The 26,433-nt window shown below is 41.6% G+C and overlaps 1 protein-coding gene and 2 long non-coding RNA genes across 45 annotated transcripts; 2 read left to right on the top strand and 1 right to left on the bottom strand.

Moving 5' to 3' along the window:
• Nucleotides 1–1,120: 1,120 nt before the first annotated feature.
• LOC127005118 (uncharacterized) lies at nt 1,121–7,728 on the top strand. 5 transcript variants are annotated; one of them, XR_007758339.1, is made up of 3 exons: nt 1,121–1,822; nt 2,187–2,564; nt 7,522–7,728. It is a non-coding gene; the product is annotated as an uncharacterized LOC127005118 (long non-coding RNA). The 5 variants fall into 5 exon arrangements; XR_007758342.1 differs by having other exon boundaries at nt 1,122–1,910; nt 2,280–2,564; XR_007758341.1 differs by having other exon boundaries at nt 1,126–1,822; nt 2,280–2,564.
• Nucleotides 7,729–10,729: 3,001 nt separating this feature from the next.
• Nucleotides 10,730–15,877, top strand: LOC127005117 (uncharacterized). The gene is made up of 4 exons (XM_050873686.1): nt 10,730–10,946; nt 12,627–13,465; nt 13,705–13,888; nt 14,460–15,877. The coding sequence occupies exons 1-4, from the start codon at nt 10,775–10,777 to the stop codon at nt 14,633–14,635; spliced, it is 1,371 nt and encodes a 456-aa protein (XP_050729643.1). The 5' UTR covers nt 10,730–10,774; the 3' UTR covers nt 14,636–15,877.
• Nucleotides 15,878–17,136: 1,259 nt separating this feature from the next.
• LOC127005114 (uncharacterized) lies at nt 17,137–21,723 on the bottom strand. Of its 39 annotated transcripts, none has more exons than XR_007758316.1 (4): nt 19,926–21,723; nt 18,212–19,850; nt 18,065–18,153; nt 17,137–18,014 (listed from the first exon to the last, which is right to left on the bottom strand). It is a non-coding gene; the product is annotated as an uncharacterized LOC127005114 (long non-coding RNA). The 39 variants fall into 39 exon arrangements; XR_007758319.1 differs by having other exon boundaries at nt 18,092–18,153; XR_007758314.1 differs by having other exon boundaries at nt 17,137–18,041; nt 18,094–18,153.
• Between the last annotated feature and the right edge of the window lie 4,710 nt (nt 21,724–26,433).

The raw sequence follows: 26,433 nt of genomic DNA, 5'->3' as shown, positions 1-26,433 counted from the left end.
AAAGATAAGTACTGCGAATGTAACGCTGGAGAGCGATATATATGTGATTGATTGATTGATTGATAGTTTATTGTTACAGGTAAGTCATATCGCTCTTATATACACATCTTTCATTCTTTTCTGATGCAATATTAAAGCAAATATTAAAGAGAAGTACTCGAATGTAACACTGGAGAGCGATATATATGCGGTCATCTTTTCTGATGCAATATATATTAAAGCAAATGATAAAGAAATGAAAGAAAAGCTAGATACCCCCATGTTGATTTTTAATTCATTATGATGCAATAATAAAGCAAAAACAAGGAAGAAAGGAAAGAATCCGCAGCGAAATACCGAAAAAAAAATGCACAAGGAGAAAATAATGAGAATAAATATGACATGGTGTAAGGGTAACGTACGTACTATATAATTAACACATAACAAAGAAAAGAATACAAACGCACAAATATGAGATAAAAAAAGCTAAAATCACAAAGAAAAAGGAAAAAGGACAAAATATATCAGCTAGACGGAAGGAAAAAAAAATGAAGAAAGGATAACAGCAGACAAACAAATAAATACCATGACAAAATGACTATAAATAAACACACAATGAAATATGGAAAGAGAAAGAATACAAAAGAAAGCTAAAAATATAATAATCTGACACAAGAATGATAAAAACAGCTGCTCATCACAACACACCAGGGAGGAGGAGGAAGGCGTGGCGGGTTGTGCTTATTTAAACCCATTTTCCGCCTATTCTCCCTCCGTGGCCGAGCATAATTACTTTTCCCAGGTAAATATGAATCCTTTCGGTGTCCACTGGTGTCCTGAGGGGGTATGAAACTTGTGATAAAAGGGAAATAATGGCGTGTTGAAAGTACGATAACGACAACCAGAGCCCAGAAAATCGTGTTGTTGTTCATATTTAAACCTATTTTTCGCCTATTTCCTCTTCGTGGCCGAGCATTAATACTTTTCCCAGGTAAATATGACCCTCTTAGCTGTCCATTGGTGTCTTGAACTAGTCTTAAACGTGAGATATAAGGGAAATAATGGCGTGTTGAAAGTACGATAACGACAACCAGAGCCCAGAAAATCGTGTTGTTGTTCATATTTAAACCTATTTTTCTCCTATTTCCTCTTCGTGGCCGAGCATAATTACTCTCGCCAGGTAAATATGAACTCTCAAGGTGTCTATTGGTGCCCTCAGAGTGGCTTAAACTGAGTCGTGGAGGAGATAAGGACTTATTAATTGAAAGTAGGATATAACCACCCTCGCCGCAAGGGAAGGAAGTTGCGAAGTAGTCCTATTTAACCCTTTTTTGACCCTTATTTCCCTCGTGACCGAGCAGTGTTACTTGTGCCAATTATAAATGAACTCTTGAAATGTCTATTAGTGTCTTTAACGAATTTCTAATGCGAGGTATAAGGGAAATAATGAGGTGTTGAAATTTGTTTGGTCGTGTGCTGTCCTCGGCTAATTAGATGTAGCTTTGATGTGGTAATTTAAACCATTTAGCTCGTTGCATATGCACTCATCGGCCTTGAAAGGAGTCCCAGAAGCCTCGGTGTAACAGTCCACAAGCAGCAACCAGCAAGTGTAGAAAAACAGACCTGATTCGTAGTAAGAGAAACACTATCTTGGGTTTTTTCTTATAGTGGTGTGTGGGGCAATTAAGTCTTATCTTGCACGTGTCACATGATTTTCCTTGAAGTCTATTGCTGTAAAAGGCTGACAGAGGGAAGGGCTAGTGAAGGAAAAGAGCCCACTACAAGCTGTCATGGAGAGAAAATAAGCCTTGTCATTTTTGTTTTTCAATATGACAAGTGACTGGTATGGAGTGGATGTGATAAACAGCTGGACTTCCCTTATCCACTGGTGTCTAGTATTGTGAAGAGCTGACAGAGGGAGAGAGCCCATTGTAAGCTGTCAAGTAGAGAAAACAACACAAGCCTTGACATCTTTCTTCCTGTATGACAAGTGACTGATAAGTGTTGATTAGTGTGTGATATATAGCTGGACTTCCCTTATTCTCCAGTGTCTAGTGCTGTGAAGAGCTGACAGAGGGAGAGAGCCCATTGTAAGCTGTCAAGTAGAGAAAACAACACAAGCCTTGACATCTTTCCTCCTGTATGACAAGTGACTGATAAGAGTTGATAAGTGTGTGATATATAGCTGGACTTCCCTTATTCTCCAGTGTCTAGTGCTGTGAAGAGCTGACAGAGGGAAAGAGCCCGTTGCAAGCTATCATGCAGAGAAAATAACAGGAGGCTTTACATTCCCTTTCAAGTGTGACAAGTGTCTGATAAGGAGTTGATTAATACATGTGATAAACAGCTGGAGTTATCACTGGTGCCCTGGTGCTGTGAAGAGCTAACAGAGGGAACGGCTAGTGAAGGGAGAGAGCCCATTACTCACTGTCATGCAGAGAAAATAAGACAAGGCCTATACACCCAATTTTCAGCATGACAGGTGACTGATAAGGAAGTGACTCGTGAGTGATAAACAACTGGACTTATCACTGGTGCCCTAGTGCTAACAGGGATCTGGATTCTGTGCCAAAATATCAACTCAGGTGCTGTATTGTGACCCTTCTAGCTTGTATTTTTCCTGTTTATCTGTGCATGGTAGAGTATGTGTAATGAAGGGTAGTTAGGTTAGGTTAGGTTAAGAGCGTTAGAGAGAGCGTTAAGTGAGATTAGATGATGTGGTAGGGAAGCTGTAGTGGATGTTGGATGTGAATGTTTGTTTGCAAGATAATTTGGAGTTAGGTTTAGTGATGGAAAATATCAGGTTAGGTTAGGTTAGGTTAGAGCAAAGATGTAGAGATGATGTGGTGGGGATTCTGTTGTGGATGTTGGATGTGAATGTTTGTTTGCAAGATAATTTGGAGTTAGGTTTAGTGATGGAAAATATCAGGTTAGGTTAGGTTAGAGCAAAGGTGTAGAGAGATGATGTGGTGGGGATTCTGTTGTGGATGTTGGATGTGAATGTGTTTGCAAGATAATTTGGTGTTTGGTTTAGTGATGGAAAATATTAGGTTAAGTTAACTTAGAGCAAATGTGAAGTGAGATGAGACGATGCGGTAGTGAGCTGTAGTTGATGTTGGATATGTGTGTTCGTAAGCAAGATAATTTGATGTCAAGTTTAGTGATGGAAAAATTGTAGGCTAGGTTAGGTTAGAGTAAGGCTGCAGTAAGTTAACATGATGTGATAAGTCGAGACTGTGAGTAGCTGCAGAGGATGTTGGATGAGGTGTCTATGATTGGAAGGGATTTTGATGTTAAGTGATAAAAAAGAAAATGGTAAGTTAGGTTAGGTTAGAGCAAGGCAGAAGTAAGTAAGGATGGTGTAATAGGGATGAGTGAAGAGCCTGAGGAGCTGTAGAGGATGCTGAATGTAGTGTTTGTATTCAAGGGACTTAGATGTCAAGTTCCATGATGGTAAAGTTGTAGGTTAGGTTAGATTAAGGCTGCAGTAAGTTATGATGATGTGCTAGTAATGAGTCAAGACCATGAGGGGCTGTAACTATGGGATATGGGTCGTTTTTTTAAGACACTTTTGCCTCTCGCATCAGGTATTTCTAAAGGTCAAATAGGGGGTCAGTCGGGTTCTAATGAGTGTTTCTTTTGGTTCACAGTACAGAAGAAGGGTCAGACTACCACCAGGGTCATGAAACTACCCCTGAAAATGCCCACAACTCCTACGATAGCCTTGTCAAATAGGTGTTCTTGGGCAGTGAAATTTCTTATAATATGACCCATGATGCAAGGGATTTTGATGCTAAGTTCAGTGATGAGACAGTAGAGTTTGCAGTGTAGTGGCCCTTGAAGCTTCAAAACTCACCTTATTGACCTCTCTAAAGCAGGATATCAAAGGGCACAGCAGACACACCATCACTTACTAGAAACATTTTACAGTTGCTAAAAATGAGGTCTTACCTGTGTATGTATAGTAGCATTTATTCAGTTAGGATATTTTTTTAAAGGTGCTTTCTTTTTTTTCTTATTTCACAAGACTGCATACCCTCGGAAGACTTATACAGCACTACTTAGACTATGCAAACCTGAGTATCATAGGTTGATATATAATAATAATAATGATGATAATAATAACTGATATCAATAATTCATAGTTTATTTACCAAGACGTCTTACAATCCAAAGCGTATAGTAAAGCATGATATCTTGGTATACAAATTGTCATTGTAAAAGTTAATTACTACCGTATACAAAATCTTATTAAAAATTTGTTTCAGCATAAAGCATATATACCTATAAACATACACCTTATTATAATTTTAAAGCTTATTTATCTAAATCATGATATATTACTGCTCATGAATTATCAGTTAAAAATGCATTGATAACCTTTCCTTTGACAAGTCCGAGTTAGTAATGCAAAAGCTCATGACTCATCTCAGTCACACAAGACCTTATCATGAAGGCAATATATAATCACAAGTTTTGTTATCAGAGTATCAATATACCTCTCCACTTAAAATTGACCTCTCCTTTGGCTACTTTGTACCATCATCTGTTGTGGGAGTGGCAAGTAGCGGGCTTTTTTTTTCTACACTCCTTTTGTTGCCCTTGAGCCGTCTCCTTTGTTGTAAAAAAAAAAGTAGAGTCACACACTTTTTGCAACAGTCACCTCGCCTGGAGCCATGACAAAAAGGTGGCAGGACTTTATAGGCTGTTGGAATTCTGTAGTGATGCTGAATTATTCCCTGCTAACATGCACATACAGTCATCATTACCCTCATCATTTCCATCACTGCCATCACCACCCCACCTTCATCACCACAGTCACCATTACCTTCACCACCACTATCATTGTCATCATCAAGTCACCTCATTTCCATCATGCAATGTGAAGATCCCAACACACGATGCTATCTGACTTAATGAGAGGGAGGTGGTATATATCTATGTGGGTTATGCTGCAAGGGGGTCAGCATACCAGCATAGCATCTTGTCAGGAAGGTAATGGAGTAAGGACAGGGAGCTTTATCCTGTATTCCAAGCTCTCCCCCCCTTTTTTTTTTAATATTTACAACAAAGGAGACGGCTCAAGGGCAACAAAAAGAGTATAGAAAAAAAAAGCCTGCTATTCACCGATCCCACCACAGACAAAAGTAAAGAGAGGTCAATTTCGGGTGGAGAGGTGAAAGATGTCCGTCATTACCATCCAAAAAAACAACAGCAGCTTCTAAGTTGTTCTTCGCCTTCGTTGAATGCCACATACATTCATTTGCTATTTACTTTTTCTTGGTACCGTATACTTGTTCTGTACTATTATTTACAGAGAAAAGTACTGTGTTGAATGTAGCTATTAACCCTTAGAAGTGGTTTATAGAAAGCTTGTAAAGAACCTGCACTAATTGACTGATGCTGTGGGAAATAACCTGTAGGGAATTGCTTAGAAATGGAGAGGTTGCAATATGGTAAACCCGTCCGCTGCGATTGGAACGGATTTGGCTTTCACGATAGCCTGGTTACATATACTCCCAGGTCTTTCTCTGTCTCTGTGGGGGATGTTGGATGTTTCCCATGTGGTATTGGTATGCTAGATATCCCCTCCCAAGGTGCATAACTTTAAATTTTTCTTTATTGAACTGTAGCAGCCACTGTTTGATCTATTTCCGTAGCTTGGTGAGGTTTTCTTGTAGGAAATCTGCAGTCAGTGGATTAAAGGGCAAAAATAACTAAGTATACAGTAGACTCTTGATTTCTCGGTCCCCAATTTCCTGGATTTTAGATTACCTAGACAAAAACTGGATACAGAATTTAAATTTGGACTGATCTTGAGGGAATGGCTTAGAAAGGAAACGATTGTAATATAAGTCAAGGGCAGTAATAGGTAAGTACAGTAGACTTTTGATTTCTCAGTCCCCAATTTCCTGGATTTTCGATTTCCCCGACAAAATTCTAGATAATGGATTTTTTAACAACCCATCGTCTCCCCTTATCTGCCTGGGAAATTAAAGGTTCACTCCATAGTTTAACAGCAATAGCATGTCAGCCAGTATATAGGTAGGCCACTCTGTCTGTTGTGCTTCCCTATCTAAGAGTTTCAATGAGGTGGAGGGAATGTATGGTGAGTAATGTCTGACTCACCTGATAAACACCCTTGCCACTTGCTTTATCATGAACATTTGGAGTTGCCTATTAGAACCAAAGGGGACCAGACCTGCAGATAAGCCAGATTCCCTTGAACTAAAGCAAATAAACCCAAATACCGCAGCAAGAAGTATTGGAAGGTAAAAAAATGTGGGCCTTTCCTTGCATTATCCTAGACTTTTCCATGAGTGACTAAAAACTCCCTAGAAAAGAAAGAAAGCCTCCAAAAAAAGGATCAGAATTAATGTAAAAAAATGTGGGTCTGTCCTTTCCCATAAGTGACAGAAATTCCCCTGAACTTAGCAATTCCTGTGACCTCGGAAATTCCCTTGAACCAAAAGAAAAAAGATGAACGCCACTGAAAGAAGTATTGGAGAGTAGGTAGAATGTGGGGTCTTTAATTGCTAGATGTTTCCTCGAGTGACTTAGAAACATCCTTGAACTCAGAAATTCCCTTGGACAAAAAAAAAAAAAAAAAAAAAAAACTCAAATGCCACAGGAAAAGACATTAGAAAGTAAAAATAAGTCAGAAGAGTGAGAAAATGTGGGTCTTTCCTCCCATTACTCTAGGTGTTTGTACGAGTGAGTCAGAAATTATGACGCAGCAAAATCCTGTTGGCCGGCAAACACATAAGGAAAGATTTGCCGATGGAAGTACTTGAAGCCATCGCCACCAAGCCTTTTAGGAAGCTGTTAGGGGGCTTCACTCCCCTTCTAGGCACAGGAGGGATTGGCAGAGATAGGATAGGATAAGGTGGAATGGGAAGGGATAGGAATGGAGTAAAAAGGATTGGAAAGGAAAGGATAAGAAGGGAAGGGAAGGGAAGAGCATAGAAGGGAAGGATAGGGAAGGGAAGGGAGAGGAAAGGAAAGGGAAGGGAGAGAAAATGGAGAGGAGAAAAGGAAAGGAGGGGAAAAGAAAGAAAAGGAATGGAAAGGAAAGGAAAAAGGTGGTGCTGTTTGTTTGAAGAATACATACATTATTATTATTATTATTATTATTATTATTATTATTATTATTATTATTATTATTATTATTATTATTATTATTATTATTATTATTATTATTGTATTTACACCTTGTTATTTATCATTGTCTACACACTTAGATTGTTATTATTTTCTTCAGATTAAGTTCCTCCAGGTATGTTATATATTTTAAACAGAGTCATTAGTACATGTTCCTTTTTCTATAACTTATACTCATTCTACACATTTAGCTACTTTCTTTAACAATTACATATACTCACTCTACCACTTCCATCATTTATTCACTAACTGTTAGGACATTGAAGCCATGATGCACAAGTAAGCCTCAGTCCCTCACTCCAGCACTCTAATAATTTCTGCACTAACTGTAGGAGCATTGAAGCCAAGATGCACAAGTAAGCAAGCCACGGTCCCTTACAGATGAGGCTCGTGGATTTGGAATAAGCCGGGAAGAGGCGGAGGCAGCTGAGTGATGCTAGGGAGTGTGGGCGGCGTGTGCAGCGGCCCTGTGTCCTGGTGGTGCAGTGAGGTGCTGCGCTGCTCCCCCAAGGTGGCCCCTGACCCCAGCCCCAGCTCTGGCCTGCCACCCATGGCGGAGTGTGAACAATGCAGCACCAGGTTCAACCTCCTCAGGCAGAAAGGTGGCGTGTGTGTGGGAGAGGAGGCAGTGAATTATGTACTAGGGAACAAAAGTTGCTGTTTCTAAAGATATGGACAAGGAAACAATATTTGAAGGTTTTGCATGAGCTGTCACTATTGTTTAATGTGACAAATTATAATGTCTCCTCTTGGTTATTTTTTGTTCAATACTTCCAGCTTAGAATACACTGTAATTAGCCACTAACTAGAGCCATTGTACCTAACCATTGTAAGATTCCTATTTATTACTCCCAGCTCTGAAGACACTGCAACTAGCTGCTGTAAGATCCCTATTCCTCAAGGCACTGTACCTAGCCACTCCAAGGTCCCTATTCCTCAAGACACTGTAACTAGCCACTGTAAGATTGCTATTCCTCAAGACACTGTAACTATCCACTCTACAATCCCTATTCCTCAAGACACTGTAACTATCCTCTGTAAGATCCCTATTCCTCAAGACACTGTAACTATCCTCTGTAAGATCCCTATTCCTCAAGACACTGTAACTATCCACTGTAAGATCCCTATTCCTCAAGACACTGTAACTATCCACTGTAAGATCCCTATTCCTCAAGACACTGTAACTATCCACTGTAAGATCCCTATTCCTCAAGACACTGTAACTATCCTCTGTAAGATCCCTATTCCTCAAGACACTGTAACTATCCACTGTAAGATCCCTATTCCTCAAGACACTGTAACTAGCCACTGTAAGATCGCTATTCCTCAAGACACTGTAACTAGCCACTCTACAATCCCTATTCCTCAAGACACTGTAACTATCCACTGTAAGATCCCTATTCCTCAAGACACTGTAACTATCCACTGTAAGATCCCTATTCCTCAAGACACTGTAACTAGCCACTCTACAATCCCTATTCCTCAAGACACTGTAACTATCCACTGTAAGATCCCTATTCCTCAAGACACTGTAACTATCCACTGTAAGATCCCTATTCCTCAAGACACTGTAACTATCCACTGTAAGATCCCTATTCCTCAAGACACTGTAACTATCCACTGTAAGATCCCTATTCCTCAAGACACTGTACCTAGCCACTCCAAGGTCCCTATTCCTCAAGACACTGTAACTAGCCACTGTAAGATCGCTATTCCTCAAGACACTGTAACTAGCCACTCTACAATCCCTATTCCTCAAGACACTGTAACTATCCACTGTAAGATCCCTATTCCTCAAGACACTGTAACTAGCCACTCTACAATCCCTATTCCTCAAGACACTGTAACTAGCCACTCTACAATCCCTATTCCTCAAGACACTGTAACTAGCCACTCTACAATCCCTATTCCTCAAGACACTGTAACTAGCCACTCTACAATCCCTATTCCTCAAGACACTGTAACTAACCACTGTAAGATCCCTATTCCTCAAGACACTGTAACTAACCACTGTAAGATCCCTATTCCTCAAGACACTGTAACTAACCACTGTAAGATCCCTATTCCTCAAGACACTGTAACTTTCCACTGTAAGATCCCTGTTCCTCAAGACACTGTAACTAGCCACTCTACGATCCCTATTCCTCAAGACACTGTAACTATCCACTGTAAGATCCCTATTCCTCAAGACACTGTAACTATCCACTGTAAGATCCCTATTCCTCAAGACACTGTAACTAGCCACTCTACAATCCCTATTCCTCAAGACACTGTAACTATCCACTGTAAGATCCCTATTCCTCAAGACACTGTAACTATCCACTGTAAGATCCCTATTCCTCAAGACACTGTAACTATCCACTGTAAGATCCCTATTCCTCAAGACACTGTAACTATCCACTGTAAGATCCCTATTCCTCAAGACACTGTAACTATCCACTGTAAGATCCCTATTCCTCAAGACACTGTAACTAGCCACTGTAATCCCTATTCCTCAAGACACTGTAACTAGCCACTCTACGATCCCTATTCCTCAAGACACTGTAACTAGCCACTCTACAATCCCTATTCCTCAAGACACTGTAACTATCCACTGTAAGATCCCTATTCCTCAAGACACTGTAACTAGCCACTCTATGATCCCTATTCCTCAAGACACTGTAACTATCCACTGTAAGATCCCTATTCCTCAAGACACTGTAACTAGCCACTCTACAATCCCTATTCCTCAAGACACTGTAACTAGCCACTCTACAATCCCTATTCCTCAAGACACTGTAACTATCCACTGTAAGATCCCTATTCCTCAAGACACTGTAACTAGCCACTCTATGATCCCTATTCCTCAAGACACTGTAACTATCCACTGTAAGATCCCTATTCCTCAAGACACTGTAACTAGCCACTCTACAATCCCTATTCCTCAAGACACTGTAACTAGCCACTGTAAGATCCCTATTCCTCAAGACACTGTAACTAGCCACTCTACAATCCCTATTCCTCAAGACACTGTAACTAACCACTGTAAGATCCCTATTCCTCAAGACACTGTAACTAGCCACTCTACAATCCCTATTCCTCAAGACACTGTAACTATCCACTGTAAGATTTCTATTCCTCAAGACACTGTAACTATCCACTGTAAGATCCCTATTCCTCAAGACACTGTAACTAACCACTGTAAGATCCCTATTCCTCAAGACACTGTAACTAGCCACTCTACAATCCCTATTCCTCAAGACACTGTAACTATCCACTGTAAGATTCCTATTCCTCAAGACACTGTAACTATCCACTGTAAGATCCCTATTCCTCAAGACACTGTAACTATCCACTGTAAGATCCCTATTCCTCAAGACACTGTAACTAGCCACTCTACGATCCCTATTCCTCAAGACACTGTAACTAGCCACTGTAAGATCCCTATTCCTCAAGACACTGTAACTAGCCACTCTACAATCCCTATTCCTCAAGACACTGTAACTAGCCACTCTACAATCCCTATTCCTCAAGACACTGTAACTAGCCACTCTACAATCCCTATTCCTCAAGACACTGTAACTAACCACTGTAAGATCCCTGGTCATTACACCCATTTTTCTATCACAATCAGAGGGAGTGTGCCGGGTGCAAGATGGTGTACTGCGGCTCGTGTCTCAAGCGAGGGATGGAGGGCACGAGGCGGTGCAACAAGTGTGTGGTGCTGACCCAGTGGCCTTTGGACATGAAGGAGTTGATGGCACTCAGGGTGAAGGACCTCAGGCAGTTCCTCCACTCACAACGCATCAACACTACCATGTGCACAGGTAAAGGAGAGAGGAAGGAAGGGAGGAAGGGTTGATGCTGTGGTGTGTTTGTTAAGGGATGGAAGGAGGGAATGATAGTAATATGTTAGGCAATTCCTCCACTCACAACACATCAACACTGCCATCTGCACAGGTAAAGGAGAGAGGAAGGAATGGAGGAAGGGTTGACGCTGTGGTGTGTTTGTTAACCCGTCTGCTGTGATTGGCACGGATTTGGCCTTGACTGGTAGCCTGGTAGCATATAGTTCCAGGTCTTTCTCTACCTCTGTGGTGGATAGTGGAGTGCTTCCCACGTGGTATTGGTATGCTGGATATCTCCCAAGGTGCAGGACTTTACATTTTTCTTCATTGAATTGTAGCAGCCACTTTTTGCTCCATTCCTGTAGCTTGGTGATGTCTTCTTGTAGGAAATCCGCAGTCAAGGGGTTAAGGGATGGAAGGAGGGAAGGATAGTAATATGGCAGGCAGTTCCTCCACTCACAACACATCAACACTGCCATCTGCACAGGTAAAGGAGGAAGGGAGGAAAAGGAGAGAGGAAGGAAGGGTTGATGCTGTGGTAGGGGATGGAAGGAAGGAGTGGCTAATATTATGGGAGGCAGTTTCTCTACTCATATTGCTGAAACACTTCCACTTGTACAGGTCAGGGGGGGAGATGGAGAGGAGAGAGGAAGGAAGGGAGGAATAGTTGGTGTGTAAGGGAAACAAGGAGGGAGTGGCTAATATTATGGGAGGCAGTTTCTCTACTCATATTGCTGAAACACTTCCACTTGTACAGGTCAGGGGGGAGATGGAGAGGAGAGAGGAAGGAAGGGAGGAATAGTTGGTGTGTAAGGGAAACAAGGAGGGAGTGGCTAATATTATGGGAGGCAGTTTTTTACTCATATTGATGAAACACTTCCACTTGTACAGGTTAGGGGGGGAGATGGAGAGGAGAGAGGAAGGAAGGAATAGTTGGTGTGTAAGGGAAACAAGGAGGGAGTGGCTAATATTATGGGAGGCAGTTTTTAAATCATATAGAAGAAACACTTCCACTTGTACAGGTTAGGGGGGGAGATGGAGAGGAGAGAGGAAGGAAGGGAGGAATAGTTGATGGTGTGTAAGGGAAACAAGGAGGGAGTGGCTATATTATGGTAGGCAGTTTCTCTACTCATATTGATGAAACACTTCCACTTGTACAGGTCAGGGGGGGAGATGGAGAGGAGAGAGGAAGGAAGGGAGGAATAGTTGATGGTGTGTAAGGGAAACAAGGAGGGAGTGACTAATATTATGGCAGGCAGGTCCTCCACTCACAACTCATCACCACCGCCACTTGTACAGGTAAAGAGGGGAGGAGGGAAAGGAGAGGAGGAGGAGGAAAAGGAGAGGAGGAGGAGGAAAAGAAGGAGGGTTGACGCTAATGTGTATTGGTAAGAGATGGACGGAGGGAATGATGGTAATATTGTAGCAGGCAGTTCCTATGTTACCATCAAGATGAGAAACCAGGCACCATATTTTGTGTGAGTGGTGATTTTTTCTCTTTTTTCTCGCTTGGAGGGACCATTAAGAAACATCATCCCCACTGCTACCGGGTTAAAAGGACAGCTTTATGACTTTTCTTCATCTCACTAAGTCCTCACACATTTTATTCCTTATTCCTTCCATTTGTGACATTCTCTCCACCTTCATTTTACCCCCCAGAGAAGCGTGACCTCATTGACCTGGTCACGCGATACATCAGCAGCCAGCACAGAACCACACCCAGTCATCGCCCCCCGCCCCCCACGACAACCTCGCAGCGACCGCCACCCCACCCACCCCACACCACCAATAACAACCCCAGCAAACACAGGTCCTCGCCGCGCACCCCCGCTGCACCCCATGACGACGGGATCCGAGTGCGCCCAAGCAGCAACAGTTCCATGGGAAGCATTAGGGTGCGGCCACTGGACAGCATTAGGGTGAGACCAGGCCGCCTGCACTCGCCAGACCCAAACACAGACGCGGGTATTCGGGTGTTCGCCTCGGAGCAGCATGTCAACTCCCAGGACTCGCCAAGCACCTCCTCGCCGGCCTCTCCATCGAGTGACGCGGCGTACCCTGAAGGGGAGGAGGAGGAGTGTTCACGCTGCCCTAGTGACTGGACGGCCTCGTGTTGCAGCCTTGACTCGTGCCATAATGGTACCGTGGGACACACGCACCACTGTCCTCATCATCAAGACAGCTCAAGCCCAAACAGTGGGGAGTGGGTGTTCGTCCCTGAGCAGAACACCCCCTCAGCCCCCCCGAGGGGTGAGAATCAGGGGAATGGGGACAGTGTGAGGGGGGTAAACAATGTGCCCATACCCCTGCCGCACCATGGAGAGGTTGTGGAGAATGGCAGACCAGCGGGGGATGCCAGCAGCTCGTTCGAACCCACAGCGCCGCCACAGGAGCAGGAGGAGCGGCCATCCTTTGAGGCCCCCACAGCATCTTCATCCTCGTCTGCGTCGTCCTCAGCCCCGACCTCTGCAGTCTCCTCTCCTGAGCCCACCAAAGGGGTGAGTTTTGTGTTGGGGGGATGAGAGAGGCTGAGTTGACATGGAAAACTATAATAATGTTGGGACAGGCAAAACACTAATTTCTAAACATTTTGAAAGCTACACATGTCAGAAGTTTTATCATGTGAGGTGTTCAGTGTAAAGGGGGCGACAAACCAAATAAGTTGGTATTCTATCACTGGTAGATTGGAATGCCACGTACAACCTGGTGATCTTCCCTATCTTTGTCATTCTCGCAGGTGATGGCTGGCATCGTGGCCTTGGAGGACCTGAAGTCCGTGGAGGAGATCCACAAGCTGAGTGTGAGGCAGTGCAAGGAGCTGCTGTCCCTGCACAGAGTGACCTACACCGGCGTGCGGGAAAAGTCCGAACTCCTCAGCAAGATCAAGATTCTGTGGGAAGACTACAGGACCTCGCGGCAAGGTGGGTGGAAGGGAGGGTCTTGTGTGTGTGGGGGGGGTACGTGTGTGAATTGTGTTGTCTTATTCTTTCAATGCTGGAACCATTTCACACAAGTTAGTCAATAAAGGCATATGATCATACTCTAACTACCCACATTCTGTAATAGTGGACTCGCACAATCTTGCTCTGGCCATTTCTCTCTCACCGCCTCATTTCTCACCAAATTTTAACCTTCTGTTATAAAAGGAATGTTTGCAAAGTACTGCTCTGATTAGTTGAATAGGAGATGCCCCCCAAAAATTATCTAATTAAATTCCAGAGCTGTCTTATATAATATTATGATCCAGCCTTGGAAATCATACCTTCATAGTGTTCAGCCTTTGACAACCCACCACCAACACCACCACCACCAACAACAATATCACCACCAACACCACCACCACCACCACCATCATCACCACCACCACCAACAACAACAATACCACAATAACACCAACACCACCACCACCACCATCACCAACATCACTAACACCAACACCAACATCACCACCAACACCTTCACTAACAACAACAATACAACCATCACTTTCAGAGCTGGAGAACTTACCTGAGGAGCTCATTTGCAAGATCTGCATGGACAGCGCGATAGACTGCGTCCTGCTGGAGTGCGGCCACATGGTGTCCTGCACACAGTGTGGGAAGCAGATGTCCGAGTGTCCCCTGTGCCGGCAGTATGTGGTTCGGGTGGTGCGCACCTTCCGAGCCTGAGCCTAAGGTGACAGAGGCGGATGCCCTGCTCTGGGGTGAGGGGGATGTGTAGCTTTCGAGTGTGATTCTATGGTGACAGGGGGTATGCGTGTCCCTTCGTGTGTGTGTGTGTGTGTGTGTGTGTCATGGTGGTGATGCGTACCTTCTGAGTGTGAGTCTAGGGTGACAGGTGTTTGAGGTTCCCCTGTGTTTGTTTGGTGAAGGTGATGTGTATTTTCTCAGCCTGATTCTGGAGTGACAGGTGTTGAGTGTCTGTTGAGTGTCACCCTTGTGTGTTGTGGGGGTGACGTGAACCTTCCGAGTGTGAGTCTAGAGTGATATGTTCGAGGGTGTGGGTGGATGGTGGTGTGTATGGTGTGTACCCTCCAATCCCTAGCAGTGGGTGATGGGAGGTGTTCTGTGAGTAGTCTCTTGTATGTGTGTGTGTGGTGAGGGTGGTGTGTTGGGTGACCACGCCTGCCCCCCGAGAGGATGTGGAGGGTACATGGAGGCCTTAAGTCTGTTTCGACACACACGAGCAGAGATTTATATGAGTTTTGTGTATTCTGTACATAGCAGCATTGAGTCTGTTTGTCTTGTATTTTTACCAAGTGTTGCTAGAGGCTAAAACAGCTTGAATGTATATTTGAGCTTAGGTGTGTGTGAGGCTGTGACGATCCCCTCAACCCACACTGCTTGCTTGGTGCTCCTGTGAGGTTGGGTAGGTGGGGTGGGGTGGCGTTGTGGGTTCATAAAGGAGTAAGTCTCACAGCTAATCAAGTTCTGAAGTAGATTCCTCTTTTATTTGTTCATCGGTACAGTTGTGGACAAAAAACACTCCATGACTTAATCTTCCAAATACATGTCTCCAGGCTGCACATCTACACCACACTGCAATTTAGAGTATGCAATTTACTAAGATAAATTTTGTTAACTTCATCACTTGTTCCTTTTGTGCTAGGGACGCATCAGTGGTTGAAAATAATAGAATCACAATATAATTCAAGGTATGGAATGTACTGTTAGAGAATTTTTTGTGAACTTCCTCAGTTGTTCCTTTTATGGGATGCATCTGTGTATTTAAACATGAGCAATTGGAGATAATAAAACAAGGATTTGAAACTGTTGGGAAGTACAGAGTGAAACTTGAACAGACAACCAGTAACGACACTTACTACAGGACGGCAAGCAGTGTGGGGGGATGAGGTGGTGTGTGTGTGTGTGTGTGTGTGTGTGTGTGTGTGTGTGTGTGTGTGTGTGTGTGATCTTGTACCCAGAACACAGACTTATCCCGAGTTCTGAGCTGTCTGCCTGAGAGGAGATGCAGTGCGGGGGGGGGTCTGACCAGTAAGTCTTTCACAGATATGCATGTTTTGAAATAGATTCATCCACAGCTATATGTGATGAGAGTGGGACATGTTTGTACTCTTCTGCTTCTTTGATCCTGTGTTTGTGTGTCTCTCGTATTGTCTGTATCTGTGCTCCTTGGTTTGTTCTGTGCCTTTCTTTTATTTGGTGGTATGTGAATTTGTCTGTGCTTCCTATGTTTCTCTCTTCCACTTTTTTTTTGTCTGTTTGTCTGTCTGGTTCCGTTCCTTTGATCCGGTCTGTGTCTCTTATACCAGTCTGGATCTGTGTCCCTTGTTTCATGCTGTCTTTCTTTTATTTGTCGTTACGTGAATTTGTTTGACCTCTCTGTGTCTCTCACTATGTCCTTCTCTCTATTTCTCTCACCCACACACAAGAATACAGGCGATCAGTTACTCTTTTCCTACGTTACTATATCTCTTTAGCGCTCTGTATCTGTCTTTGTCTTTTCGTCTCTCTCTCTCTCTCTCTCTCTCTCTCTCTCTCTCTCTCTCTCTCTCTCTCTCTCTCTCTCTCTCTCTCTCTCTCTCTCTCTCTCTCTCTCTCTCTCTCTCTCTCTACACAAACAAAAAGGCTTCCGGAAACTCTACTACTTCTCTTTCACTGTCTCTGTCTTTGTCTCTGGCCCTTTCTCCCTCGCACACACAAGAATACAGGTGTTCAGTTACTATTTCCTTACATTCTCCTCAGTTTTAAACCTTCCAGAGGTAGCAGTAGGCCAGTACGGGACAACTCACTTAGTCTAGCATCTTTGTCTTATCTTCATGCTCTCCCATTCTCTCTTGCAAGCCTAATACATTGTAGAAAAACAGAGAAAGGGCTGAACAAGGGAGATGAACAGACAGCAACACTGCTCCTAAGAAAACACGAAACACGAGAGGTCTCCAGCCCTTGCCAGATATCAGAAGCTGTACTCTTGCTTTCTTAATACACTTGCGAGGCAGTAGCTTGTACCAGAGGGATGACAGGTAGAGTGCAGATGTAGATCGGTGAATGTGGGGAGGCAGGTAGTACGGTTGTAACAGGTTGGGGCAGGATCAGCGTTGCCAGATTATCGTATTCACCACTTTGTCTTTATTACTTTTAACCCTTTCATTACAAACGCAGCACAGCGTGTTAGGCTGGTGGTGATAAACACTGCCAGAGCTCAGCCGCACTCAAATCTCCCGCGTATGAGAGTGTTCCAACTCTATTTTTCACAACACAGGATTACCAATTGAGTGGGTTTTTCACTAAATTTGGTGGAAAATCATATCAGCCCATCACGACAAATCTTCGGACGAGTAACTGGTGGATGTTCTTTACCAATATAGCGGCATTTTTGCATAGCTTCACCTATCACCTGACTGATTCTTTGACCAAATAGTTCTAAATATTGCAGTTGGCAATACAGCCTTGCCAGAATCTCAAGGAAAGATGTCCGCAGTTCCCTCAATTTGGCTGATCATCCTGCACGCACTGACGTAGGTGTTCACATTCGTCACTCCCTGAACGTGCATGTACATTCGCAGGAGAGGCATACATAACCGACTCCTATAGATCTGGGCCTCCTCTTTCCAGTGGTGTTTTTGTTTTTTAATTGTGATAAATAGTTTTTGAGATACAGAGGTTGAAAGAGACCCCCCCCATTGGGCTACCTGACTGCGCCTGAGGGGATAGTCGCTGCCTGTCCCACGCCAAGAAAGAAAGGGTTAAGCCTCAAACTCTCGTACCTACACAAATAACGATAGAAAATTGAAGTTGGCGTTAAAACTCCTATTTATTGGTGTTTGTTTATTTGTTTTTGCATTCGTTATTGGTTAGAAACTACAAAATGCAATGTGATGAGTGCGATAATTTGGCAACGCTGGGGAGGATACCAGAACAGAACACACACCACACACACACACACACACACACACACAATCATATACACACATATACACACAGGTTTTAATAAGCTACTGTAGATAAACGTAAATATGGAGACAACTCAAACACACTGTATATGACATGTGGAAAACACCTTGGCTACTCAGAAACACACACACACCTTGGCTACTCAGAAACACACACACACCTTGGCAACTCAGAAACACACACACACCTTGGCTACTCAGAAACACACACACACCTTGGCTACTCAGAAACACACACACACACCTTGGCTACTCAGAAACACACACACACACCTTGGCTACTCAGAAACACACACACACACCGTGGCTACTCAGAAACACACACACACACCTTGGCTACTCAGAAACACACACACACCTTGGCTACTCAGAAACACACACACACCGTGGCTACTCAGAAACACACACACACCGTGGCTACTCAGAAACACACACACACCTTGGCTACTCAGAAACACACACACACCTTGGCTACTCAGAAACACACACACACCTTGGCTACTCAGAAACACACACACACCTTGGCTACACAGAAACACACACACACCTTGGCTACTCAGAAACACACACACACCTTGGCTACTCAGAAACACACATACACCTTGGCTACTCAGAAACACACACACACACACACACAAACACATGCATGACTACAGACTAACCCCCATCCCATCCTATGTAACTTGGTGGATTTTCAACTCAAACACCACCATTGCCATCCATGCTTAAGGCAGCTCTTTCTAACGTGACTTTTGTCCATAGCAAGCGTCTCGTAACCACTCGTCGGGAGATACAGTTGTTCCTCCTTCCTCAGCGTCTGTTTGTACATCTTTTTCAACGTTCATTGCAGCTTGGATTATGTGCCCTCAGCTGATCTCATGCTTCTTGATCTCCTTGTTACAGTTTGCAGGAAAAAGACTAGTCAAAAAAAGACAAAAAAAGATGAAATAGAACTTTGCCGTAGCTTTTTCATACTGGATACCATTGATACCAAGTCCTCCCAGATGGTTGTAATGTTGAGTAACCTTCTTGAATAGTAACCACACCTTTATTTGTCCTCCTGCTCAGGTACACAAGTACTATCTGCATATAGAGTGCCAGGAGGAGTTGTTCAATCTCTGCCAGTGAGAATCTTACACCTGTTAATATCCACATAAATACCTTTGGTCTTTGTACTGTCGACTGTTCTGTGTTTCTTCCCTCTCGGTGTGTGTGTCCTTCCGTGGGTCATGTTTTTAACCTCCATTTGTGTGTCGAGAGTTCGGGGTCTTTTCTTCCCTCTCAATGTGTGTTTCCTTCTGCAGGTCATATTTTTAATCTTCCTTAGTGTATTGAGAGTTCGGGGATGTCCACCAGTTTCTGTGACAATGCTTGTATCAGGAAAATAAACATCTTGGACATTTAACCGAGGTGTTAAGATAAGACATAGGTGACTTAAGAGTGATTTATATTCTTTATTTTTATGATTGTTCAGTTGCATATCGAACTTAAGAGGAATGGAAAAAGATGCAGTGGACAAGAATAAACAGATAGGACATAAAAGGTACCAAGTCTTGCCTTCAGCACTGACCCAGAGCACAAAAGATGTTCTTGATCCCCAAAGCTGATGTGAGGAGGAGAGTTGTTTATATTTGGTCTGGGGTTGTCTTCTGGATAACAGCTGTCCTCTGAAGCGAACATGTCAGCCCTTAGTCTTGCCATTCTCAATCATGATACTCTTCTTTTCAATCATGTCTTGCAATGTTAGCTTATACATGTCTGTTGAGTCCTGAGGTTGTGTCCCTTTTCATTCAGTCCTTAGGCTTGTCAGTTTTGTTCATGATACTTTTCTTCTCAGTCTGCAATGATAACTTGTACATGTCAATCAATCCCTGAAGTCTTGTCATTTTCATTTATATCACTTGTCTCAGTCACATCACTTGTTCTGAATCATGTCTATTCATTTGTCTTCACTGTCATCAATTCATCACCTCATTTTCATTCATATCACTTGTTCTGAATCATGTCTTTATTCTTTTGTCTTTTCACTGTCATCAACTCATCACCTCATTTTCATTCATATCACTTTTGTTCTGAATCATGTCTTTATCCTTTTGTCTTTTCACTGTCATCAACTCATCACCTCATTTTCATTCATATCACTTTTGTTCTGAATCATGTTTTTATTCTTTTGTCTTTTCACTATCATCAATTCATCACCTCATTTTCATTCATATCACTTTTGTTCTGAATCATGTCTTTATCCTTTTGTCTTTTCACTGCCATCAATTCATCACCTCATTTTCATTCATATCACTTTTGTTCTGAATCATGTCTTTATTCTTTTGTCTTTTCACTGTCATCAACTCATCACCTCATTTTCATTCATATCACTTTTGTTCTGAATCATGTTTTTATTCTTTTGTCTTTTCACTGTCATCAACTCATCACCTCATTTTCATTCACATCACTTTTGTTCTGAATAATGTTTTTTTTTTTCCAGCAGAGGAGTCAGTTCAAGGGCAGTGTCTTCATTCATTCTTTATGTCATTCTCTCTCATAATAATTTCCTGAATAACATCTTATCGTTCTCATCTCGGAATGCTACCAACCCTCACTATTGTCATTTTCATTCATAAAAATTATCTTCTGCATCACATCTTGCATCGTCCTCTCAAAACATCACCCCCAAAAGTCATGTTTATGGTAATCATTCATAAAAGTCATAACAGTCTTCTTCTCATGTCTTGCAGTTGTCCTTTTAAACACTGCCATTCCCAAAGTGTTGTCATTTTCACTCATAATAATTGTCTGGTGAAGCACATTTTGCAACTTCTCAAAATGTGTCAAACCCTGAAGTCTTGTTCTCTTCATTCTTCCTCAACTCCCAAAGTCATAACAGTTGTCTTTGTCATGTCTTGCAACTGCCTTTCAACACTGTCATTCTCCAAAGTGTTGTCATTTTCACTCATAATGATTGTCTGGTGTCACCTTGCAGCTTTTCAGAACATGTCAAACCCCGAAGTCTTGTCCTCTTCATTCTTCCTCAACTCATAAAGTCATAACAGTTTCCTTTATCATGTCTTGTGGCTGTCTTTTTTTAACACTTTCAGTCTCCAAAGTATTGTCATTTTCACTCATTATTATCTGGTGAATCACATCTTGCTGCACCTTCTTGAATGCGTCAAGCCCCAACGTCTTGTCCCCTTCATTCTTGTCCTCCCACGAGCCTTCCCTGTCAGTGTTCATCAAGATTCCGTTGCCTGGGAAATGTTTGTCGGTAGCTTTGTGAGAGGTGTGCGTCATTGCCGAGGTCACAGTTACTTTTTCCTCAGATAGTTTGAGCTGGATGTGAATGGTGGCAGTACAGTGTGTCACATGGACCCTTGTAAAGTATCCTAGTTCATTAATATTAGTTAGACTTTAAATATTCGAACATTCAGTGCCTCTTTCAAGTGTATAATTTGCATAAGAAGGAATTTTGGGCACAATGTTAGGTATTTAAGATTTCGATTGGAGTTGCAGGAGGCCAGTAATTTACACTTTTAGGTTTTATATTTAATGAGTGGATACAATATTATGTCCCTCTAGTGCTGTAAGTAGATAGAAGCCTTTGATTTCTTTAGCCAGAGATTACCTTAGTGTAGCTGCACCAGACAGAATTGAGATGCCTTTTAGGTTGACATTTCTATTGAATTGTTTATCCTTCAGTCCTCTCTCTTATTGTTGAGTGAGTGTTGGAATGAATCTTATCTGGTAGACACATTTGAGTCTGCCATCATGTTCATATCTGCATGTGTGTGCGTGTGTGGGTGTGGGTGTGAGTATGCATAGAAGAAGGGAAAGTGTGTGCAATGTGTACAGTATGTACAGGTATGGGGTATAGAATAGGGGAGAAGTAAGGAGCAGAACTAGGGAGGGTATAGGAGGGAGGGAGGGTATGGGAGGAGGGAGGCAGGGAGGGTATGGGAAGAGGGAGGGAGGGAGGGTATGGGAGAAGGGGGGAGGGAGGGTATGGGAGAAGGGAGGCAGGGAGGGTATGGGAGGAGGGAGGGAGGAGGGAGGCAAGGGAGGAGGAGGCAGGAGGGTATGGAGGAGGGGGTTCCACCGTGGGGTGCCTGCTGCCCCAGGGGTGGGAGATGGAATTTTGGTGGGTGTGATGAAGAGTGGCTTGTGTGGATTGATTTTACTATTTACAATTTTTTTTAGTAAATTAAAAATTAATTGCTCAATACATATGTGCATTTTATACAATGAGTTAAAAGCTTATTTTTTGTTTGATTTGTTCATCACAGTTTTGCATGTGGTTAGAAAATTAGAAATTAGACTTGTAAATCTTCAAATGTGATATTGCTTTTGTAGGGCGTGTGAACACCAATCAAACATTCCCTTGGGGTGTGCATCATAGAAAAGGCTAGGAACCACTGGTGTAAGGATAATACTGTAGGCTAGGTCATCACGTCGCTACTCCCTGAGTTGTGACATGTATCCCAAAGATTCTATGCATTCTGGCAATGTGCAGTGCTTTGTGCAGGCAGGCTGGCTGGCTGGCTGGCTGGTTTATTGTGTCCAAGGTCCAAACATTTCATCCACTTGCCTGCACACTGCCTTGCCCTGAGGCAGTACTGTTGGTTGGTATGAGCTCTGTCTTTCGTGACTTAGTAAGGTTGCTCGCTCCAGAGGAAACATTTATTTATGTACGTATACATAGTAGTGTACATAATGTTGAAGGGAAGGAAGAGAGGAAGATTTATTATTTGTATGTGTGTGTTATTATTATTATTATTATTATTATTATTATTATTATTATTATTATTATTATTATTATTATTATTATTATTATTATTATTATTATTATTATCACCACTATCATTATTATTATTATTATTATTATTATTACTACTTATACTGTCATTATCATTACTATTGTCATTATTATTGTGTTATTGTTTTACAGTTAAGAGATTTTTTCTTCTTTTCCTGCTGCTGATAGTCACAGAGCAGTGAAGAAGTGGTGTGACGTGAGTGTGTCTGGAAGAAGCATAAGAGTAAAGATGTTTATTTAATTTTCTGTTTGGCTCATGCTTGTGTTGCTGCCTCGTCTCAATCATTAGAGGGTTGTGCCCAAGGGGCGAGGCTTGGCTAGGACAGGAGCCAGTGGGAGTTCACATAATGGGGAAGACTGAAAAGGACTCTAGTAAAAGTCCTTCAACTCAATTCTTTTCATAATTTCCTGCACTCAAGATTCTGACCATTTTTAGGGGACTCAAAGTTTCCTGCTTTCACGAATTCAGATTTTTAGGAGGAGGGGGAGGCTGTGATTCCCTGTTTCAGGGAATTAAATTGTTTTGTTTACATCATCCAGACTTTTTTCTGGGATCATGATTACATGTTTTAGGGACTGCTGTTTCCTGTTTGGGGATTATAATCTGGTTTCATGAATTCAGGCTTTTTTTTTTTTTTTTTTGGGGGGCCTTATAAACTAATGTATTTAGGGGATCCTCATTTTCTGTTATTTCCATTTTTTTATTATAATTTCATATTTGCATGAATTAGTCCATTGTATTTTTTCAAGTGGAATTCAGATTATAAAGAATTTACTCTAGATCATCAGTAGCAAAAACAAACTCCAACTTGATGGATTTATTACCCTGTGAAGGAAAACTATGTCATCTCCCCACTCTTGCTGATGTCCAGGTTTGTCATCAGCTACTTTTGGGTAAATCATCCTGTCATCCTATTTACTGTAGCCAGGTTGGGGCGTTGCCTAATTTGAAATTATAGGAGAGGAGGAAAGCCTAAAGTTGACAGTAACTGTGAGTGGAGTGTCTGTCAAGTGAGAGGTTGTCTAATTGATGCTGAGTTAGCTGAAAAATTGGGTCAGTATATGAAGTGAGGAAGTTTAAAGTTAAGATACAGGAAATTATATGCATAGAAACCTTACAGATCAATGGATGTGCTATTGCATTAAATAAAAGGTTGTCAGATTGAGGTTTGTAGTATGGAGTGCAGGAAATAACATAGAGAAATAGCTTACAGATTAATGGACATTTGCTGTAGTAAAGGAAAAGTCAACAAGTGAAAGGAGGAAGTTTAGGTCTGGAATAAGGTGCAAGAAATTATATAGAAAGAATACAAATTGAATAGATGGTTGCTGTATTAAAGAAAAAGCTAATGACAGCAGGCAAAGGGAATTTAGGAATAATATATATATATATATATATATATATATATATATATATATATATATATATATATATATATATATATATATATATATATATATATATATATATATATATATATATATATATATATATATATATATATATATATATATATATAAAAAAGCTTACAGTGTGTGTGTGTGTGTGTGTGTGTGTGTGTGTGTGTGTGTGTGTGTGTGTGTGTGTGTGTGTGTGTGCTCGCTTGTTATGTGTCAAACAACTCAAACTCTTGCTCATGCATGGTTAACAAACCACTGATTACTTCCCTCTCTGTTATGTCACTCTAAGCCGTCTGGAATATTCTTAAGGAAATGTATTTATTCTGCAGCTTTCATCTCTACTTGATAACACTATAGCCCTTGTAATATTGCTGTTACATATTGATGTCTTATGTTTTATGGAAGGAAATGACTTGTAAGAATAAACACGCGGGTATGTATGGTTAATTCATTTAATCATATGTATCCTAAGACAAATATGTTTTTGTTTGTATAATCTTTTTTTTTTTTTTATATATTATGATTGAGTTTTTATTATGCACTGCATGTATTCAAATTTAGGGAAAATTATATGAAGTATATTTCGGATGCCCCCTAAACATTACTTAATTGGTCCTCATTTTGATATTATTAGATTAATTTTGGTGTCATTTGATCAATGGATCATGGATCTTTAAATGAAACATGCAAAAGATTACCTTTAACATGATTTTTTTTATGAAAAAGTCAAATATCCTAATTTTGGTATATATCATGATTTAGTTAGTTGGTCCAAAATGAATTTTGGTAGAATTTGAAAAAAGATGGACTTTTGTATGATTTGTAAGTGATACCCAAAATATCTGCATGATGCTGTCCAGTGTTCTGGACTTTCTATCAAGATTTATTACAAGATAGCATCCTGCCATGTTTGTAACAGTATGAACTATCCCTCGGATAAGGGCAAGTTCATTGAAATGATTGATATTAGGCTGCATTGCCCTGGGAGGATTCAGTATGAAATGTTCTTCAGGCAAGAGCAGGATGATGGAGAAAAAGTTGACATTAGTTCAGTGTGTCATCTGTTTACCAACTTTGGCTCATATATCACTGGGGAAAGCAAACACACTTGGTAGAGCTTTGTATGAAATATTCTGTTGGCAATGGCAAGTCTTCAGTAAAATGTTGATATTAGTTTACTATTCTTTTCTTGGCTACATATATCATTGGGGAAAGCAAACACACTTGGTAGAGCTTTGTATGAAATATTCTGTTGGCAATGGCAAGTCTTCAGTAAAATGTTTATATTAGTTTACTATTCTTTTCTTGGCTGCATTTCTCACGGAAGATACGTATTGACTCCCTTGCGAGGGTTCATTATCAGGCCCTTTCCCAAGCTTCACAACGAAAATACACAAGGGGATGGAAACGCCTTGAAAATAGGGTTAGACTTTAAAATATAAGCGTTAGTTGTATGATAAGTAAACCGTAGGCCAGGGAAAAAAGATATGATTGATTGATTGATTGATAGTTTATTGTTGCAGGTAAACAACAAGGGAGAAGGGAGGAACATGCCATCCCAACCCCCAGGCAGGACAGAGTGTGATTATACAACTATTAATACATGTGTAGGTAGCACCATGAAGAAGACAAAATAAGTTGTGTTATTTCAATGGTGCTACCTACGTACTGTTGCATCACTGAAATGTAATATTTGTTAAGTAACTAAGCATAGGCCATAACCTTTAATTAACTACACAACAAACATGACATGTACAACTCAAAGTAGGCCTACTGAAAAAGACAGCAGTATTTACTAGGCTACATGCAGTGTTAAAACACCACACATATGATCAAATGGGATGTTAATATTAGCTCTTGAGACATTAATGGTATTTAACACGTAGGGCCAACACGACTATATTAAGTAAATACAGAAGGATTTGGGAATTTGTGTGTCACGAATTGGATAAAGAGGCAGTACTGAACACTGCTGTACACACGCAATTTCTAAGTACCAGTAAATGGAATAGATAGAATTTCTGTATGTCCTGATAAGCCAATGAACACTCGCAATTCAGGAGTAACTAATATTGGTTTTATATTTTGTGTCCTGAAAATGACCTGCCAAATTATCGTACTCAGAGCATCACATTTTCCGCCCTCTGACTCATAATTATCAGAACCCCCCACCAACAATTAACTATTTCAACGATAACTTTAAAATAATCTAGTTGTCGGGGTGGAGGAGACAGATTTGGGGTCAGAAATCGGCAAATATAAAAAGCCCAGTACGACAATCTGGCAACGTTGATTTTGACTTTAGAGTGACCAAGCGGAGGCAGACGATACCTTCACCGGGTAAGTTT

This window comes from Eriocheir sinensis, chromosome 29 (genome assembly GCF_024679095.1).
Source record: "Eriocheir sinensis breed Jianghai 21 chromosome 29, ASM2467909v1, whole genome shotgun sequence".
Classification (NCBI taxonomy): Eukaryota; Metazoa; Arthropoda; class Malacostraca; order Decapoda; family Varunidae; genus Eriocheir; species Eriocheir sinensis.
This window is presented reverse-complemented; position numbering and strand designations above follow the sequence as displayed.